The 20,994-nt window shown below is 42.5% G+C and overlaps 1 protein-coding gene across 1 annotated transcript in view; it reads left to right on the forward strand.

The window, feature by feature from the left end:
- The first annotated feature begins 4,943 nt into the window (after nucleotides 1-4,943).
- LOC306973855 (dolichyl-diphosphooligosaccharide--protein glycosyltransferase subunit STT3B) overlaps nucleotides 4,944-20,994 on the forward strand; it is a 162,987-nt gene continuing 146,936 nt past the window's right edge. Inside the window, exon 1 of the mRNA XM_079570917.1 lies at nucleotides 4,944-5,288. Within this exon, the coding sequence (XP_079427043.1) occupies nucleotides 5,041-5,288 (248 nt within the window). The 5' untranslated portion in view covers nucleotides 4,944-5,040. The remainder of the gene's footprint in view (nucleotides 5,289-20,994) is intronic.

Genomic DNA, 20,994 nt, shown 5'->3' on the forward strand with positions numbered 1-20,994 from the left:
AATTTTGACTTCACTACATTTTAGAACTCAATTAAAAGTGCATGCATCTTGAATTGTGGTCTAATTATGTGTGTATGTGAAAACACATTTAACTCTTTCAATAGTTTTCTTAATCTGAGGCAAATACTTGGACTTAAAGGAACAGGCCACCGTTTTTCCATACTGAGATATGTTCTTACCTGAGCTTAGACCAGGGGTGTCCAAACTTTTTTCATGGGGGGCCATATATTGGAGCGTACACGGGATAAAGGGCCATAGGTCGGTGGTTAGTTCTGCAAAACCTTCGACTAGCAGAGGTTTTAATTGTTCCTCATGCCTTTATTTATGCTTAAAACCTTAATGCCAGCTCTGTCTCACAATAAAATGCTAGTTGTTAGGTTAGAATTGTGTAGAATTATCACATATTAAATAAAAAGGACCATCTCTGATAATGTGAACCGATTCAGCAAGAAGCCTGAGGGCCACCAAAAACTGGTCTGAGGGCCACATTTGGCCCGCGAGCCGCACTTTGGACACCCCTGGCTTAGAAGAATTGATACGTACCTGTCTGGTCCTTGTGCGTGCCCGTGGAAGAGCTTGGTCGCTTCTAACTTCATCCCGTTTGGAGCTATAGGAATACATTGGGAGAGGCTAAATGCTAAAAACATCATTTTGGTTGTTGGGTGACTGAGAACACTAACAAAAATCCGACAGGTACGTATCAACTCGTCTAAGCTCAGGCAAGAACATATCTCAGTGTGTAAAAATGGTGGCCTGTTCCTTTAAAGAACATTTGAAGGTACTTGCTTTTACTTAAGTTGAAGTCGAGTTCCTTCTGATACTTTCACATCTATTTCAGTATCCTCTTTGGTCCTGTATCTCACTGTGAGCAAACAATAATAAAACTGATACTTTAAGACTTCAGTGTATATCTCGCCTCTCTCTAAACAAACCAAAGCCCTCGTTCACCTCCTCTGCCCGGATCCTCTCTCTGATGACCCCTATCAATTTTCATTTGGATCCTCCTCGTGTTATCTGCCTCCATCTCTCTGCTCTTAGCTCCCTCTGAGTCTCCTGCTCAGTGAAGCCGTCGTAAAATTTTCACTTTATCATGAATGTTTGATTTATATTTCTCAAAATCATTATTGTAGATTTGACACTACAAGAAACTTACAGAGAAGAAAAGAAAGTCCAAGGAATTGTTAGTGATAAAGGAGCTTGAAAATATCATAGGGAGCCAGATTGACTCCCACCATTATTATTGCACCGTGCCCTTGGGTGAGGTGCACCCACAAGATCTGCGTTATTGTGTGAGCGATTGGAGCTTCACTGTCAAAAAAGGAAATGCAAATGCACAATACTGATGTGAACCTCAAGTGTATATAACAGCTTGTACTATCATAAGACATTACCTCATCTGTTCCCCTTCAACTCATAAAGCATTTATATCAAGGCAGATGCGACTGAGAGACGCGCATAAATTATTTTGATGTAAAATTTAAAAGTATAATTTTAACTCAAGGTCAGCCATGATAAGCCTGCAGTTTGTTTTGAAAAAGAACGCTTTTGTTGTACAAGTCTCTGGAGGAAAACTGTAGTGGAAAGAAGGATTTACATGCAATTATCAGGAGCAAGAAATGAAATCTGTATTAGTGATTTCAAGTTAAAGGGTATTTTATTTTCTTGTAGTTGAGTAAACGTCTTTCGCCACTATCTGTATAAACACCACACTTTGTCGACATCTAACTTTTTTATTGATCGTTTACATGGAAGGAAGTAAACCTTTACAAAACGATTGGGTGTTTAGTCTTGCTGTCTGCCAAAATGCGCATTTAATTCATGACAGCAATCGAAATGTGAGGGAGGATTGTGAGAGTTAGAAACGAGTTGAGCAACAGCTGATAGTTTAAAATCGACAAGCTCCTCTGTTTGTGTTTTGAAAATGGGATAAATGGTTTGTCATCCAAGGGGCTTCTTCAGCTTAAAGGTTCCACTGGTCAACACACTGGATTTCGACTTTGCTGCACGGACGTCAAAGTGCTCCTAAGGTATTATTACGCCTTACAATATAGTCCCCCTTTTTATCCGCTTAAAAAATGTTTCATTTTGTGTAACTAGACTTGGATTGTGTAACTTTTCACGTAACTGTATTTAAATAGGGAAAAACGTAACCCGTTCATAAGTAAAAACGGTATAATTACACAAAATTGTCCTTTTGTTTACTTGAATTTTGTCCATACCTGGCGTTTGATACACTGTGCAGACTTGGTCCTCCAGCCACTTCTTCTATGTTTTTGTTTCTTCTTCGTTGACTTTTGAGATGCCCCTATATATTCGGGGTTTGACCGTTTGACCCCTCCCTTTGCAAATCTGATATTGGGAAGAGGTCAGTCATCCATTGTAATCCAATGTTTTAAGAGTCCGTTTGTGAATATCTTGCATTTATTTTCTTCTGGGAACATATTTCATTTGTATTTACGTTGATATTGAGCTTCATCCATTCCCCGATGTTTTAATTTATTCATGTGAAGAAATGCGGGGAGATGCTAATATTGCCCATTGTCTTCTCCCCTTTAGTTTGGGCTGGATCTTGTTAGCGGCACTTGCTGATTGTATTTTTGTATATATTTTGCCAGGTATGTTGTTTTATGGCCCTTTGCAAATCTGATATTGGGAAGAGTTTGGGCTGGATCCTGTTAGCGGCACTTGCTGATTGTATTTTTGTATATATTTCGCCAGAGTAAACGGAGACCGCCTCCAAAAGTTACCGCTGTGTCTCGTAGCTTCTTAACACATCACAAACTGCATAAACTACACAACGCAGAAGTCCACCGGTCACACTTCACCCCAGTTTGGAGCTATACCTTTGCTGGGAGAGGCTAAATGCTAACGACATTTGCTTGACTGACCAGACAGTTACGCATCAACTCATCTAAACTCAGGTAAGAACATATCTCTGTTTGTAAAAACGGTGGCCTATTCCTTTAACACTCCTCCTGAGGGAAATGTTAGATCTGACCTACCCCGTTGTTCCACTTATTTCTACTCATTAACCTCATGTTCTGAACTCGTGTGAAAGAAGGAAAAAAACGGCGAGGTCTCTGCTGAATGGTCGATCTGATATCACCAAGTAATTAAGAGTCCAGGACCAATGTAAAGTTGTTTGCCCAGGACTGTTACAGCCAGCCAATCAGGTGACCCTAACCCTGACCCTAACATTGGTCCTGGGCAAACAACCTTGACATCGGTCCTGGACTCTTAATTACTTGGGAATAGTGCGCAGTAGCAAAGCCTGATAGCAAAAGAAGCCAATAGGTAGGTAACAATACTGACTAAAATCTAAATTATTTCCAATTATATGAGATTGCAATCATTCCAAACCTTGGTTGGTGCAGCACGTGTCTGTTCAAGCCATTTCTTTTTGAAATATTTGCCCGTACTTTTGAAAGATGTTCCAATTGCCATCCCGCAGAGTCGTTCCCTCTTGTACCTTGATGAATCACATGCTGTAATCCGAAAAATCTTTCAAAATTGCATTTCAACCATAACCTTTGCCAAGGTGAGTTCAGTTTCTCCATCCGTAAAATTACATAACTGCGCAAATAAAGGTAGCAGAAAAATGAGCGGTTGTAATGAACCGTGGAAGACAAAAACGTACCTTTTGCTTTTGCGTGAACTCAAATAAATGGGTCTGTTGAAGAAAAGAGGCAGAACAACGATAAAAGCAGACTGAAACAAAGCTGTGAGTTTCAGACATGCTAATGCTCCTTATTGCTGCCTAGTGCCTCTAACAACCCGCTCCGCACAAAACCGGGTGGTAATAAATCATACATTGCCCATATGTTGACATTAGCTGTCAGTTGAGGGTCTTCTCGCCTAAAGTGGGAGACAGCGTAAGAAAAAAAAAAAGTATTGTTCTTCGCCTTTGGGACTAAATCACTGCTTCAATCGATATCCGTGTCTCAGAGCTGTAACAGTGCAAGGGAGGCGCGAGACGAGCGCAGCCTATCCATCAAAACTTTTATCTAAAAGAGCGATTTCAAAAAAGAGAGAGAGAGAGAGAGAAAGAGAAGCAACTTTATTCCCCCATTCAAGCTTTTTAACGCGATGGGAAAGTTGTATAAAGCAGCAGCAGCAGCAGAGTTTAAAGAATGATGATGAATGCTGTGTTGCTTGCTGCAGTGTCGTGTAGCTGGGGGACATAATAATGACGAGACGCATCAATCCATATTACAGGCCTGCCGCTTGTGCCGAACATCCAAGGGCAAGAGACGTATTACATCGTGAGTGAACGTATACAGTGGGGAAAAAAAGCATTTGGCCAAAATCCAATAGAATGTCTATGTGAAACTGACCAAATACTTTTTTCCCCCACTGTATCTTCCCCTCCTGCCAAAAAAACAAAACAAAACACTAAACTTATTTTGCGTATTTTCTTATTAAAGTATGACTAATTCGGCTAATACTTCGTGAACCCGCATCCATAGCCTAATGGATGTTTAATTTTGAGCGCTCCCGGATCAATTTCATAAACAACTGGGGGATTATCCTTATTTCGTTCGGGTTTGACTTGAAATGACAACGCAGTCCAGTTGGTTTAGCCGCGTGTCTCTCCCCGCCTTCGCAGCTCTGTCGTTGGCTAAATGAGCGCACGCCCCGCCCCTTGGCACCTGCCAGCCAATGGGTGCGCGCAAAGCAGTTCCGTAGAACCGCCCCTTGCCTTAAACCCGCCCATTTCCACCGGCGTTCAATCGTGAAGCGGATTGACCATTGCGGCTCTGACTGTGGCGCATGAGCGTGTGCAGGCGAGGCAGGCTCCGGGATGTGAGAGACATCTATCGGTGGATCTTTTTTTTTTTACACTGCGTTTAAGAGAAAGAAAAAAAAAAAAGGAAAAAAAAAGAGGGGGGGGATCGGTTTTTGTTGAGGATACGATCAGCGCTCGCTGCACTAAAAGAGGGAGTTTTACGACACCACGGCGCAGCGGCGGCAGAGAGGGAGGGAGGCAAGCAGGCAGGCAGGCGGGCGGGCGAGAGGGACCAGCCGACACCGCTCGCAGACATGGCGGAGCACCACGCAGCAGGCGACGGCAAGCACAAAGCGAACGCCTCGGTGCACGGGAATAGCCGAGGAGGCGCAGCGGCGGGAGGGGGCAGAGGAGGAGGCCTGTCGGGGGGACTCAGTCAGCCGGCGGGATGGCAGTCGCTGCTCTCGTTCAGTATCTTGTTTCTGGCCTGCCTGGCGGGATTCAGCTCCAGACTTTTCGCCGTGATCCGGTTTGAGAGCATCATCCACGAGTTCGACCCATGGTAAGAGAGAGACCCGACGCGCTGTCACTGCTGTACGGGCGGCTGTGTGGGGATGAGGAGGAGGAGGGGGGGGGATAAAAACTGTCTTTGGATTCCAAACCCCCCGGCTTCATTTTAACATCAGGAATAGCTTTGTGCAGTGTAGAAAAACTAAACCCAAACACTTAACTCCGCCTGCTTTTCCCCCTCAAGTTGTGGTTAATATTTCTTCCTCCCACTATACTTTTCTCAAGCGCACAAACCTCCACTGTCCGCCGGGCACTTTCGACTACGCTGGGCACGGTCTAATTTCTCAACATTGACAGACAGAGAAGTGGTGATGCAAGAGGCACCCGAGCGAGTCCGTCTGGTTATTTGTTTTGCTTGGAAATAAGGGGAGCGACACTTTCTTTGTGCGCTCTCTCTCCGCGCCTAATATTGTTTATGAATGAACTGATCCGTGTGGACGCGTTAAGTAAGGGACGGGAGCCACTGTTATAACCATCAAGTGTGTAGAAAGTTTATATAAGCCGTTATGTTCTTGCCCATGAGGAAAAACGTAAGGTCCCTGCGCTGTTCCAGGCTGCGAGGAACCCCGGAAGAAGCCCATTGATCCGCTGTCGTGTGTGTCATCATAACGTGGGGATTATTTTTACATCGCGTCACGTGGTCCTGCGAACAAGTACTAGTCATGTCTCTGCTCTGTTTCCCCCCCACCTCACCCCCCTCACCTCTCTTCTGCATCGTTGAGAGACTGATGCGTGTATTAATGATCAAGGACAGGCGCTCCACCTTGTTACGGCCGACTTCCCTCCTCAATTACGGTGATAACTTGATTATGCTCCGGCTGCAAAAGGCCAAAGCTGTGTTAGAAGCAGGGCATTTCATTCCCCCACGTGTGAGATCAGAGGTGACCAGCTCGGTGGGCCGTGACCCAAATTCGGACCGCTGGAGACGGCGCAGAGCTGTTTATATTGCGCACTGCAGGCTCGCATGCTGGATATAAAAGTTTATGGATGCGTTTTTAATGCGTTGGTATCGGGAGAAGGAAGGACTCAACCGACTATAATAGCGCTATTCCAAGACTTACAGGCCAAAGTCAAGCTGTTAAATGCGTGAAAGCTGGGAAATTGGAGCCGAAGAGACGACTAAAAATGGCTGATTAAAATGGTTCTTGTGTAGCCCCATTTGGCTTTTTTATAGTCAGGTTTGGGTCATCATCAGAAGGGTTATAAAAGACTGGCTCCTGTGACTAATAGAATACCCCAACCATTCAGTCGGAGAATGTGGTTTGGCAAATAAAATGATTGTCTCGTTGATGTTATTGCTCCAAAAAGCCACGCTCTTCTCTGATATTCCATTGAAGTTCAGGGTGGTCGGTCGCTCACTTGGTTTTCCTCCTCCCCTCCAGTAATTTGCCGTGTGCAGTCTCCTCAGTACTACAGAAGCCACGGGAGCTGTTTTCCCCGAGCAAAGCTATAAAGTGGCATCTGTTTCCCAGTAACACAGCGGCTCAAAGTGCATATCTCTTTAGCAACACATCAGAATAGATGCTATGCAAAAGCCGAGCACTGTGACCGCGACGAGTTTCAAAACGAAATGTGCTTCCCTTCAAGTTACGGTGACACAGAGCAGATTAATGTGGGAGAAGCCAATGTTGTGTAAAGGTCTGATGTCAGTTAACTATGTTGTAATGCTATTTCCTGTGTTTTTTCATTCACGCATGTCTGAGTAATCCTCATGAATCCTGTTTTCTGAGCAGCTGCTCCGCCCTCACCTGGTAATGGACTGGCTTTGACCATCTTACGTAAGATTGTCAAACCACGCCCATCCAGGAAGTGCCCAACATGCCCCTACAGAGTAAACATACACGCCCCCTCGAAGTTGCGAAGAAGGGGACTCCTTTCTAACCTACTCTGTAAAGGGACACCAGCTGTTCTTTTATTATTACCTAAAGATAATGTCTCAGCGAAAATGCGAGAGGTGCAGAACTTTATTCAACCTTACTAATTAAGAGTCTAATCGCTAGAAATGGTTGGACTTTCTCTCCAGAATATGTTTCTCTGTGACCGTCACTTCGATGATGGCTGCTTGGCGAACCATGGCCAGTACCAAAGCAGATTTTCCGAGAGATTAACTCTTTTAACCGACGCGATTCCCACAATAAAAACACCCAGTGAAGAGGCCAGAGCAGTAGGTAAATCAAAACGCTAAATGGTAATGATAATGTTTGTTAGCCATTTATGAAGCTGTCAACTCCTTATGGTGAAGCAACTTCACTTATTGCTGTGATGATTATATTTCTACAAGTGCTAATGTTGCATCTCAGAATAATACTTCAGTTCAAAGCAAGTTTTGAGTAACTTGTGTAATGAAATTATCTCACATAGACATGAAAAAAATCTACTTGGGGAGAGGAATCCAAACATCTTCCGGGTTGGAAAAATATCCCTAGAAAATACTCATATTTCTTTAAAAAATTACTACTCCATAGTGGTAGTACAACATATCATATAAATTCCTATAGTTTACTTTGGAATGGCTAAAATAGCATGATATAGGCCCTTTAAAGAAGATGGTGAAATAACATGATGTTTCAAAACAGTTTTTGTAAATGAGTCCAGATCCAAATACTTCTGTCACTACCAGACCCCTGCCTTTGCCTTGGCAGCGGTCCGTTTATTCTTCAAGATATTCTATCACACATTTTACCATTTTGAATGTGGCTACGTGCTCGTCTTCCTTGAAAACTTTGGGAGGACTTTTGCCCACTTCTGCAGATTAGAAATTGAAACGGCATGAACAAGATTGTGTTTGACCTTTTGAACAATATGCCCCGGAGTAACTTCTCAGCTCTGTATAATCCTAATCAGCTCGCTTGGAATCTGCCCCACATTTTTCGCGATTCTAGGAGGAAATGTTGAGATGTACTTTCAGCTTCATGTTTGAATGAAATAAAAGGAAAAGATGACCCATGAAAATCCCATTTTCACTCAGAATGCAATTTCCTCCACCTCAGAAAATGAGTTATTATGATTGTGTTTTGCGTGGATAACCTGCTGGCCTTTTTTGACAAACTGACCTTGTATTTAGCTGTGAGCAGACTAGGCTGTTGATTGGTAGTGGCCATCACTGGCAGACACAGATGATTAGGGCCGGTGTTGACTAAATGCTTCTATGATTTTATTGATTTTTTCCCCTCCTCTCTTCTCTGCAGAGCTGCTATTAAATGGCTGCCAGTAAATATATAACCCAACAAGCTGGAAATATGAAGTTTCATCAAAGCGACTATGAGATACCAATTAAGTTCAACATTGTGATGGATGAAGGGAAAATGCAGAGAATGCCTCTTTTGAAAGAAACGCATGAAGCAAAATCTGCTTTTTTGAGCGTTTAACCGTTCCTCGTCCAAAACGTACCCGGACTGGAGTTGTACTTTTCTCCATTCACACACAGGTTTAAGTGATCCTGTTTTTAGCGCCATAGATTTACATCCTACCCAAAATTATAATGCAAACCAACCCAGTTCTTGTCAATTAAAGCAGTACTAAGTAACTCATGCCCCTAGAGGCCATAAGCACTACTGCAGGTGCCGTAGCAGGTTGCGTTTCTTTACTTATTAATTGTCCGAGAGAGAGTGGGATATTGTACATCCAATTACACAATGGAGATATTTTTTTTCACTGAAACTTGGCTGTAAATACTGTTTAAGTGGTGTTAGCTTTGCCCGATGGCCTGTTAACTTCTTCTTTGTGATTCCATTAGTGTGTATTAGTTGCTCCGACCCGGTGGCAGTCCAGTTGGTTTTCTGGTCAGAGACACCAGGGGGAGATGAAAGACCCCCCAATCATCCCATTAACACTTGTATTACCCCCAGAGGGACTACAAAAAGGATTTATTAAGGTAAACAAGTATTAGCATTACTTAAACTAAGTGTTCTTCCTTTCCATGCACAGAAATGATTTTAAACTGTCAATGCTGAGGTGGAATTTACTGGACATCAAAGTTAATATGTTATAAGTAGAAATAAATATTCCAATCAAACCTTTTCCACTCTGATCTGATAGTAATACGTAGCTGCGAGTTCAATACCACCGGGCCAATTGTGCATGATAACACAGTCTGTGCACTGCTTGATTCTGTTTCCACTCTGAAACATGGCATCAAAGAGGTAACGTGAGTCCTTTTTCTGTGATTATTGGTTTGCACTGCCTGCATAGCTGCCAATGCATGTATGCATGCTTTGAGCGATGGAAACATCCACTATACAGTAAATAACTTGCATTTGTTAGTACTCTTCTAGAAAAATGCATCATGGTATTGAGTTGGTGAATCGATTTAAAACTGGCTGATGCTTGGAACATCTGTGGTATCGGCATAAACTCTGACCCCAGTGTCTGTAACCTTTTAAAAATATTTCAAGTAAAAGGAGATAATTGAGTTTATAAGCCTCACTGTTGCCTAAATTACTCGGTTATCAGCAGTGGCCAATGTCAATCAAAAGTAGACCTCTAATAAAAGCATGTCCGGCCTAATCTGTGATATTAAACAAACACTCGGGCGTTGTCAGGACGTCGGCAATTCCTTCCTCAGCTCATTTGGGTTCACTAATGTTTGTTGATAATATTTAGACCCGGCAGGCGTAAAGTGGAATTCAAATTAATCTTTGCTCTTTCACTCCATTAATGAAGAGCAGACTTTAATGGAGTTTGCCACTTTTCGTTCTTATTCCTCACTAATTGGAAAAACAGATCATTGCCTGTCATGATAAAATAGTGCATGTGGTATATTTTGTAACAATGATAACAAGACCAAGGAATAAACATAAATATCCTGTATTATCTGTAACTTTATTTGACAACATCAACTCCAAATCACATTCCCTTAAAAAAAATTATATAAATGCTGTAATACTAGGCTTTTTATTTTCTATTTAGAGAAAAAGAAGCAATATTATACAAAACATGCAACTTTATTGCAATATTGGTGGGAGAGCCTTTTTACTTTCTTCTTTTCTTAATACAATTTAGTAAATCCGAGGAGAAAAGTGTGGTTATACGATTAATGCAGCTTCTTGAGATTTAAAGCAGTACTAAGTAACTCATGCCCCTAGAGGCCATAAGCGCCACTGCAGGTGTTGTAGCATGTTTCGTTTTTTTACTCATTAATTGTCCATGAGAGTAAATACTACGCTGACAGAAAAGAGGGAAGGAGGGCTATTGTACATCCAGTTACACAATGGAGATAATTTTTTTCACTCAGACTTGCCTGTAAATACTGTTTAAGTGGTGCTAGCTCGCAGCTAGCTTTTCCCATTTGCCTGTTTGCTTCTTTTGTGTGATTCCATTGAGGCCTCCGACCCGGTTTCAAGTGTGGTTTTCTGGCCAGAGACACTGTGGGAGATGAAAGTCCCCCCAATATCCCATCAACACTTGTATTACCCTCAGAGGGACTACGGAAAGGATTTATTAAGGTAAACAAGTTACTTGTTTGGAAAATGGAGATAATCCACGCCTTTGTGTCTTCCCGTTTCGACTATTGTAACAGCTTATTCTCGTGTCTAAACAAAAAGAAGCTGTCTCGTCTTCAGCAGGTACAAAACTCTGCAGCGAGGTTATTAACTCGCACAAAAAGAAGGGCTCATATCCCCATTCTAAAAGCTCTTCATTGGCTTCCAGTCTCTTTTCGTTTCCATTTTAAAATCCTGGTGTTGACCTTCAGAGCCTTGCATGGTCAGGCTCCCTCCTACATTAGAGACTTGTTGTGTCCTTTTACCCCCTCTCGGAGTGTGAGCTCTCAGGATCAGAACCTTGTCATGGTCCCTCGCACTCGTTTCAAGACCAGAGGAGAACGCTCCTTCCAGGTGGTCGCGCCGAAGCTCTGGAACGATCTTCCACTTTTCCGCTTACTTGATTGTGTTGCTGTTTTTAAGAGTAAACTGAAAACCCACTTGTTTCAGAAAGCGTTTTAATTCCAGTGGAATAAGAGTTGTTTTATGACCACCATGTTTTTTGACTGTAAATGTAAATATACTTTGTATTTGTATACAAAGTATATTTGTATTTCTATTTTGTAACTTCGTGAAGCACTTTGTGACCTTTGTCTGTGAGCATTACTTACTTACTTATTTACTTACTTCATACTGCTTTAATATATTTTGATTGATTTTTGGTGCAGCCATAGCAGTAAAAACTATTTTTCTCAAATGCTCAGTGTTCGATGTAGCCCTGCAATCTCCATCTTGCCCTTTCTCCCAAATAATGCGTGTTGTTTTCTGACTTTTTGCCACACTTGTTTGGAAGTTGGACAGGAGTGCTGCGGTCTCTCTCCCTGCTGTCAGCGCTGGTCTGACGGTGGAGTGAAGGGAGAGAGAAGGAGAGGGTGAAAGAGGAGGAGGAGGAGAAGGAGAGAGGAAGTGGTGCTGTCAAACAATAATGATTCGGATTCTGGCTTCACACAATGCGACCTGTCTGTGCTTTAGAGCTGCACCGCACACCGGCCCAACTCGGTTAAAGACAGGAAATGTCCGGGGCTAAGTGCTATTGTTCCGGGTGAAGCTCTGAAGAAAAGAGCTTTGCGAAGAACGGATAGAGAAAACTTTTTACAATGACGTTGCACTACAATTTATCAAATCAACCGAACCAAAGGCGGACACGTTTACAGTTGTGAATAGTACCATTCATCTCAAGCTGGACACGTGCTTGTTTCAGAGAGAACACATTGTCTAGTTGTTTCTGAACCTCTGCATAGTGTCCCGCTGTAACCCCTCTGCTTGCTTTACAACATTAGTTTCCAGTACATGAGCGCTTCTCAGTTAAAGTACCCAAGACTGATTGGCAGCATCGTTAACTAAGATGAAGCAGACTCTCTTGGCGCTTGTTGTGCCTTAACTACAGATGTTGCTGGCAGTAGCTCATCTGTGCGCCGGGAGCTAACACGGAATAAAAACATGCCTTTGTGGAGAACTATAAGGAACCCAGGGCACGCACCGGTATTTGATGGCAGGTCCCAAACGGCAGCAGTGTGATTTAAGACTTACTGCACATATGCTGCTTATTAGCTCCCATAACCCTAAACAACATCCGCCAACAATCCGGAAAGTGACGTTTTAAACCTCAACTCTCGCCTTAAGGAATACACTGTAACTCTATCAACAACAGAACATTTTGTTTGGTCAGTGTTCTTTTTTGAGTAGCAATACTATATCTTGCAGAACAATGTTAGAGGACAGGTTGTACGTAAAAATGTGTCTGTTTTGGGCAAAATAATAACCATGTTGCAGGCGTTCTTGAACTTTTCACACTAAGTACCTTCAGATCTAAGTCTGGTTAGTAACAAGACTAAACCGGTATGATAAGATAAGATAATCCTTTATTGATCTCACAATGGAGAAATTCACTTGCTACAGTCGGCATTCAAGAAGATCACTCAGAGTGTGCAAAAACAGACAGGAAAATGTGCAACCAGTTAAATAGTAGAAAACGAGGTATCTTATGTACAATAAGTAAAGCAAAAATCTTAGGGGGCAGAGTTATAACAATAGGGGAATAATAATAAATAAAAATAGGATAAAAATTAGAACAGGTTATATAAGTAGAATATCGGGGTGTACAAGTTACAGTCCTAACATGAGACCCATGTACCCGTCAACCTACGTTCCTACCCTCTACCCTAACGTATGGTCATGCGAATTGGGTCCTGACCGAATGGACAAGATCGCTGATACAAGCAGTCAGAATTAGTTTCCGTTGTAGAATTGCCGGGCACACCCTTACAGATAGGGTAAGGTGCTTAGAGTAGAGCCACTGCTCGCTCGTGTCGAGAGGAGCCAGCTCTGGGATCTGTTTCGGGTGCCTCTTCTCCCAGGGGTCTTGTGTGAAGACCCCAGAGAAGACCTAGGGACACGCTGGAGGCACTGTGTCTCTGAGCTGGCCTGGTGCCGCCTCCGGATCTCCCCAGAAGAGCTGGAGGAAGTGTGCGTGGATAGGGAAGTCTGAACATCTCGGCTCAGACTGCTGCCTCCACTACCCGGCCCTGGATAAAGCTGAACAAAATGGATGGATGGATGGATGGATGGATGGATGGAAGGATGGAAGGACTACCCTAAAAAAGTATTAAAAAAAAGAAAAGGCCCCTTGGTTTCCTCCGTATTTCTCGGATTTGAGCTCATTAATATGGTATAAGTTTCTAACGGAATTGCAGTTTTCACAATTGTTTTGCCAATATGCCCTTTGTAAACCTTGCATTTCCAATGGCGTTGTATTTACTTTCTTCGTTTAGTCAGTCTTGTTGCCCTAGCAGCATGTGCACTAACCTCCCGCTCCCTTGTGAAATAGAAGTCCCCAGAGGAGCAGACTGATTAGATTACCAATATATTTTCCAGCATTATTTTAAGACCCACATATCACACAGTGCTGCTTCTCTGTGCCTTTCTCCTCTTGGTGCTGTCACTTCAGCTTTTTTAAGATTAGCGTGGGGGTAGCAGCTCTCCTCCTACAGTATGTTTGTCTCCCACTCTTCTGACTTTTGCCTACACACAGAATATGACATGTATCTCAGAGTGGATTAGGCCTTCCCTGGAGCCCTGACTGCCACGCGGCACATTTGCTGGTACACTGCGAGATGGACAAAGTGGACGAATAACCCGAGATGTGTCTTTATGGATGTTGCTCTAGGGGCTGTGATCTTGATGTAAGCCCCTCAACGGACCCCGCGACGTGCAGCTTATGAAATATTCAGGGCAGGCGCCACCGCTACAGTTACCTGCCAGGAACAAGTTATCGCATATGGCCATCCTTTGTCATTATAACCCGAACTCCAGCGCTCAGGTATTGTTTAACAGATTGGATTTATAACAGCAATTTATTAAGCTTTTCATTGCAGTGGCTGCTGGTGCCAGAGGTACTTAGTTGCTACTTGACTTTTGTGGAGAGGCTCTTTGTTCGCTATAGATACATCACAACTCAATGTTCTTTTCTTTTTTTCATTCCTTTTCTTGTCGGGCGTATCATGCAAAATTCAAGCTTTAAACCGTTCTTTTGGGTCCTCAAGTATTGATATTTTACATTCTATAGTCTAGAATAATATCTATGCAAAGAAAAGACCACAAGCACTTTAAGCGCCAAACGGTCTGATGAGGGATTGTGGGCTTCAAAAATGTGGAGACAGCTCTATCTTTTATCCAGATCCACACAGATTGCACAGGAATACTCGAAATGACTTGAAGGAGGAACTCCAGGTTGTTTTTGACAAACAAACAAGATAAAAACATGGTTAAAAGCTCAAAAAGATTATCAACCGTTAAGTTAACAAAAGGATAAATATGGCTTTTAATTAATATGGCTCATTATGGAAGTTTCAAAATGAACCTCAGATCCACTGTGGCACATTTAACACAAAATAGTCTTCTATTTTATTCATCCAAAAACTTGGCCAATGTGCAGCCTGGTGTATAAGCCATGGGCTAATAAATGACAGTTACAAATAAGTGGTGACACTTTGCCTACTGATCCACACGAGTAAGCTAACAGTGTGAAATGAGAAGTCCAGTGTCCAGTGCTGCTTCCTCTAAGTTGAACATCCCATTGTTTGAAATAAACAGCTGAAGCCAAAGCTGAGGTTTTTGTGAGACTCGAGCACTGATCTGCTCTAGGGAACACGGGGCAAATGCAAAAAGCTTCCTGCTCCAAGCTATAACCAGGGCGCTGCCACCAGCAACACATTCTGAAATTGATTTGTTTGCCTTCCAGTCTTTGTAGGTATTCAGACTCTGAATCTGTAAACGAACAAGTTCTTATTGTTCCAATAAAAGTATAAGATGTGTAAAAGTACTCAAATATTGACAGAACTCAAAGTAGAAAGTACAATTCACTTTACCCATACTGATCTGGAGTGTGCATCATGAATCTTTTATAAAGAAATATGCCACCTATTTCATACTTTTTACTTTTAAGCCTTTAATAGAAATGTTGGGGAGTAGAAAGTACTATACCTACTCAAGTAAAGACAGATCTTCAAAAACTGCACTTATCCTATATATACTCACTACTGATATATACAGTATATATCCTGCAGCAATATCTGGCAATACTATATTGATAAGGGATGTGACCTGTCATCCTTTGTGGCGTATTGTTTTCCTGAAATCCATCATATATTAAACTAGTGCTCATTCTCTTAATAGCCAACTGCAGGAGTTTAGGGTCAGGCTATGAAACATGCAGGTTTTGTGCCTGCAGCCTTTTTCCTCCGATGCATATTTAGCTACTCATCATGCTATTTTCATGTCTCAGCTGAGCGCCGTCTTTGATGCTTTAAACTGTGTACTCAGCTTTTTTCATGTAATCCTCAAAGAGCTCGGGGGCCGCTACAAAAGATAACCTACAATAAATAGGTTACTCACAGTCATTCAACCAAACGGAGCGCGCTAATGCCCTATTTTTTTTTTTTAATCGGCCAATTTGCCTGTCAAACAGTTAAGCGGAGAGCAATCTGAACGTATTGGTGAGACTGCCACCTAACAAGCCTCGCCTGTCATCCGCCCGAAGGCCACGCGAGTCACACACGGCTTGATGGAGGATAATGGCGCTGAGAGCTGGCCCAATTTGTTAGCGTGATGAATAGGCCCCGCACGGCGTTCAGCAATGTGTGTGTTTATGTGCTGAGTCTTTAAGTTTAGTGTTTAGTGTTTGTTGTACATTTAATTATTCAAGGACCGTATTGAGGTGAGCTCTGTGATAGAAGTGTCTGAACTTATTTTATTGATACTTGTATTGTTGGGCCATGGAAGACTTTAGGGAAAGGTGGGGACGCATCTCCAGGTCTTGAGCTAAGCTTGTTCAGGACTAACTGACCAGGCTGTACTAGCGGTGCACTAAAATTACATTTCGGTTCAACTACTTGGAGGACACGGTTCATTTATAGAGACCCTAACAAAGTAATTGCAAAACTAGGACTGTGCAATTAATCGAAATTCAATTACGATTTCGATTATTACACTAGACGATCACAAAAATGGCATAATCGAGAAAAAATGATGGCGTAGAAAGTCGGTCCTGCGCGGTTTGTGTGAGGGCGGCTGATATGTTGTATTGTATTTGTCGAGGAAGTAATAATATAATAATAATAATATTTTTTATCATAGCTCTTGGGATAACGCTACCGATATGTGCTCACCTTTTGCTGAAAGGAAAACCGAAGTTTAGAAGCCTCTATATCCGTTGCCCAAGGCTGGTTGTTACGGAAAAGTCGAAAACTCTTCTTCAGGATCTCACAAACAGCTCAAAGCAAACTGGTATTATTTCATGCCGCTGTGATGATTGTTACTGTCCCCTTCACATTTCCAGCGCCACTGGCAAATGCTTTGGTCCGACATAAACAAACAGCGCCGTGTGATGACGTCATGAGGCCGCACAGCTTGGTTTGCTTGGGCAGGTGTGAGGGCTGGCCAGCAGGGGGCAGGTGAGCCAGGGATGTCTGTAATAGAGGATTAGTTTAGAAACATGAGCATATTTAATATAATTTGGACTTTTTTCTTTTTTTACATAATAATCGTTTGAATAATCGTGATTTCAATTATTACTAAAATAATCGTGATTATAATGTTTTCTATAATCGAGCAGTCCCATATAAAACCATGCTTTTGTGCAGACTCCGCAGAGATTCATACAACAGAGCAAACCGCGGATCATTAGATAGAGCAATGACAGGGACAGCGGCCAGCGCACAATAACAACAGAAGCACGACATGGGAAGCTGTGTGTATCAGACACAGATGAAATGTACCGGGAGGACGACGGGTCCGTGCATCACTGGAATGTAGACGAGTGACTTTCCCCAGACAAGTAAACAGAGGCACATCTGAAGGCTAAAGTTCTATTGTCAAAATAAGTTGATTGTGAGTGGTTCTTCACAATGTCTTGGCGAAGATCTACATGGCGGTTCCGCGTAGCTCCGGTATGTCCAAACGTCCACGCGCTCGCATTCTGGAGGTGCTTTGTTGCAAGTTTTTTAGGAGTCTTTTTAATCTCACTGCAACTTTCTGCATCAATGACATGCCATATTTCTTGCTTAATTTTGTGTAGAAAATTATTCTGAGTGGGCATCAAATTTTCCTCTTAAATGAAAACACGGTACAGGACGTACTTCGCAATTTGATTTTCTATAGCCCTTGTGGTTCAGGTCAGGTCACCTTCAGCGCCTCCTCCACAACGGCACTAGTTTTGGCAGAGGCTCGCTAATGAGATTTTAACAGCACTGTCCTCCAACGGTGCTCAAGTGCAGCGCTTCGCCTCTCGCCTCTTTATTGAACGCTAAAGAGTGACCTTCTACCCCTCTAACTTTGTCAGTAAAGTGGCGGAGTACCGAGACTGCGAGTTGATGGATATATCAGCTGTATCGAAATGTCTCGGTAGGATTTGATGGCCTGAATGGAATACGCCTGAATATACTGGGTTCACCTGAGCCCATAGATTTAGGTCAGGATCAAAGTGTAAGACCACACAATAAAAGAAAGAAATGGCATCTACCTGAAACACAAACTGGCATGAAGTATGATATCTTCTGGGGGCAAAAATAAAGTAATGTGATGTATTATTCAGTATAGTATCAAAGAGTGTTGACATTCACCACAAAAAAACCTCAGAGCTCGAACGGAAATGCCATAGTTTTATTTCTGATTCCGCCCTTCATCTGAGTTTGCGACACCAAATGTAAGAATGTCGTGAGCACAACCTTTTGGTGCTTTTTCTTGCGCTGTAAACTCCATGGAAACGCACGGGCGGTTGGCGTGACAGATTGGAGATGCGTGGTTGATGCCGCCGTTGTCAGGCTGTTGGTTCAGTGTTGTCATGAGGCGCTTTGATGTGTGCATTGTTTCATGACCAATGGAGCTTCGCAGCCCACAGGAAGAGAAAGAATAAGGCTAAAAGACATATTCATTTAGCTCCTCTTTAGTTTGTCATCTCGGGCTTCGTATCAGTAAGCGGAGGTGATGCCTTGACTCGTACATCATTATTACCGCAAGCCTTCTTAAGTGGAAAAGTACAATGAACACTGCCTGACTTGATGCAAAAGATACAGTCAATAGAGTCTGTCAAGGGAAAATCTCAGTCTGTGATTTAAAAAAAAAAACGCCAGTGAGTCAGACATGATGAGTGTATATGTAGGCAATCTATTTTGCAAATGTAATCAATCTTTACAGTATTATTGTTCAAATAACTAATCACAGAAGCTGGCAGTGCTTCAGGCAATGCTATGGTAGCCCATTTACATATTTTTTATTACTGGATTGAAAGTGCCCTTAGGCAAATGGTAAATGAGATACAATTCAATCTCCTTGAACTTGGTTAAAACAGCTTCTGTATAATTTTGTGGATGAACATTTGATCTCTCAACTCGCAGCAAGAAGGCCCCAGGTTCGATCAGACTTTGTGGGGTCTTTCTGTACAGAGTTTACATGTTCTCCTCCCATGTAGGTTTCCTCCGGGTGCTTCGGACAATCGGTTATAGTTAGGACTCCCCTGGCAAACAAATTCTGAAACGCAGTAGGACTTTCCTTGTTAAACAAAGATCAAGTAAAAAAGCTGTGACCCATTGTAATTACAATGTTTTAGAGGAATGTAAAGGCTAAACCAACTCCAAGCCCGCATTAAATCAATTGTAAACAAGGTTTGGCTCCAGGACAAATTAATGTCCAAACTAGGGCTTATACAGGGGTTTATTAGGACTTCTTCAGACCAGCTTACAGGATACCTGATGAGTCATAATAGCTGAGCCAAAAAGCTGCATGTGGTTCTAAAACCATAGGTTGTAGATGCCTGGGCAGAGGCAGGATGGTACTTTAAGGGAAGACACTACAGGCAAAAGACTCAGTTTTTTTACATTTTCAAGCTTTGGGCCAAATTTAACATATAAGTTTTCACATGGAAACAAAAAATATACCTAATAATCACAATAACATGTTTAAATATTGCCCTGATTCAATGTTTGTCAATAGATTTCAATAGGAAATTGTAATTTCAAGGCCAAATTCATTTTTCTCCCATTGTGACAGACTTTTTCTCCTACAGACAGATTCTTCTGCTAAAACAGCTCAAGATATCCAAAATCCCCTCTGAAAAAGTTTTTATAACTAATATGTCAACAAAATAAAACCAGAAATTTTAATCAGAAGGAGTCCTCCTTCTGGCTCAATCCTTTATTCAGATTTCGTCACCAAGAATATGTGAAATTTTTGGCATTTTTAGGCATAAAGCACCTTATTTTTATACGAAAACATGACTGAAAACTTGCACTGGCAATATATTTTTTTCTCATATTTATGTTAGTATTAGTAATCTACAGCTAAAGTTTCAAATTGACATCTTTAAATTTAAAATTCTTCCCTATACACCCACAGTGTCTTGCCTTAAGAGTCCTTTGAGAAGACACTGAATCCAGTCTTGTCTCTCTAGAAGCCATGATGGAACTATATGACTTGGATCCTGGTTCCTTCATTTAGCCAACGGTATTATGACAAGCTACTATACATTCACAATACTTTCATCAACAATGATATTCTTGCTTGTATTACAGAGATAGTGTTTCTGTTTTCAAATACCTCTTTGTGTCTGCTGCAGCATGGCCGTATGTAAAGGAGGTCATTTGCCTTTTCAGTCAACTTTGGAGCAGTGCTGATTACAATAACTGCAATAAACCCTGCTGCTGTTAGGACAGTGCATGACAAAATAACTGCTCCTGGCCATCGCGTTACATGACACGTCCTTTGAAATGATGCAAAACCTTTTGTAGTGTCTCAGGCCGTACTGTAGCAGGTGTAGAGCATAAAGTAGGACTGCTCCCTGCGGGGACGCCACTAGTAACACTGGTATGAGCAAAAAGCCAAGGGAAAGCAAGCCAGTCTCCTTTATGTTCGTGCGGGTGACTTTGCATGTGGCGCACTAGTTGTTAAATCCAGCCCATGCTCAGCTCCCCTTTTAATACGCCATTCTCCTCCAACACAAGCTTTGATGACGACTGGGCGCTGTGAGGTGAAAGTGGGCCAGAGGGAGCAGGAGGAGATTGGTGCTTATCATACGTGACTGTCCTCTCCCCGTCAGCAGCAGCGGCATGCAGGCAGCTCAGTGGGCGATCACTTGCATACAGAGAGGGGTGAGAGATGGAGAGAGATGGAGAGGGCAGCGAAGGAGGGAGTGCGAGGGATGGCGGGCAAGGAGGGGGAGAGCTGGCGCACAAATCGCAATTGCAATTTGCGGTTGTAGAATCTCGGATCTCATTGCATTTCCAGTGCCTGACAGAAAAAAAGTCAACAGAAAAAATTGCAGTGAGGTATTTTTCCAATATTGTGCGGCCCTAGTGAGTGGAAAAGGGAGAGAGAGAGGATAGACTGAGAGCAGAGCGAGAGAAGCAAACACAGCAGAGTCGTGCGCTGGTGGTGGGAGGCTTCGGAGAAGAGAAATGAATGCCTGCCAGACACCAAAGGCATCTCCAGCCAAGTCATAACATTGTACCCCAAATGAATTTATCTGTTGTTTTTGTGTTTGCGCATTCACTTCCATATCTATCGTTTCCTGTCCCTCTTTTTAGTTTTCTGAAATGAAGTATCAAACAGAAGAATGTGTGTTAGCAGTGTGTTCGAACTAGTTGGAAGAAAAATGGCTGAGGAAATGACTTTGCACTGGATTACATTGTGGGGCATTAGCACAGTACAGGCCCAGAGGAAGAGCAC

Source organism: Gobius niger (genome assembly GCF_951799975.1).
Source record: "Gobius niger genome assembly, chromosome: 14".
NCBI classification, from domain to species: Eukaryota; Metazoa; Chordata; class Actinopteri; order Gobiiformes; family Gobiidae; genus Gobius; species Gobius niger.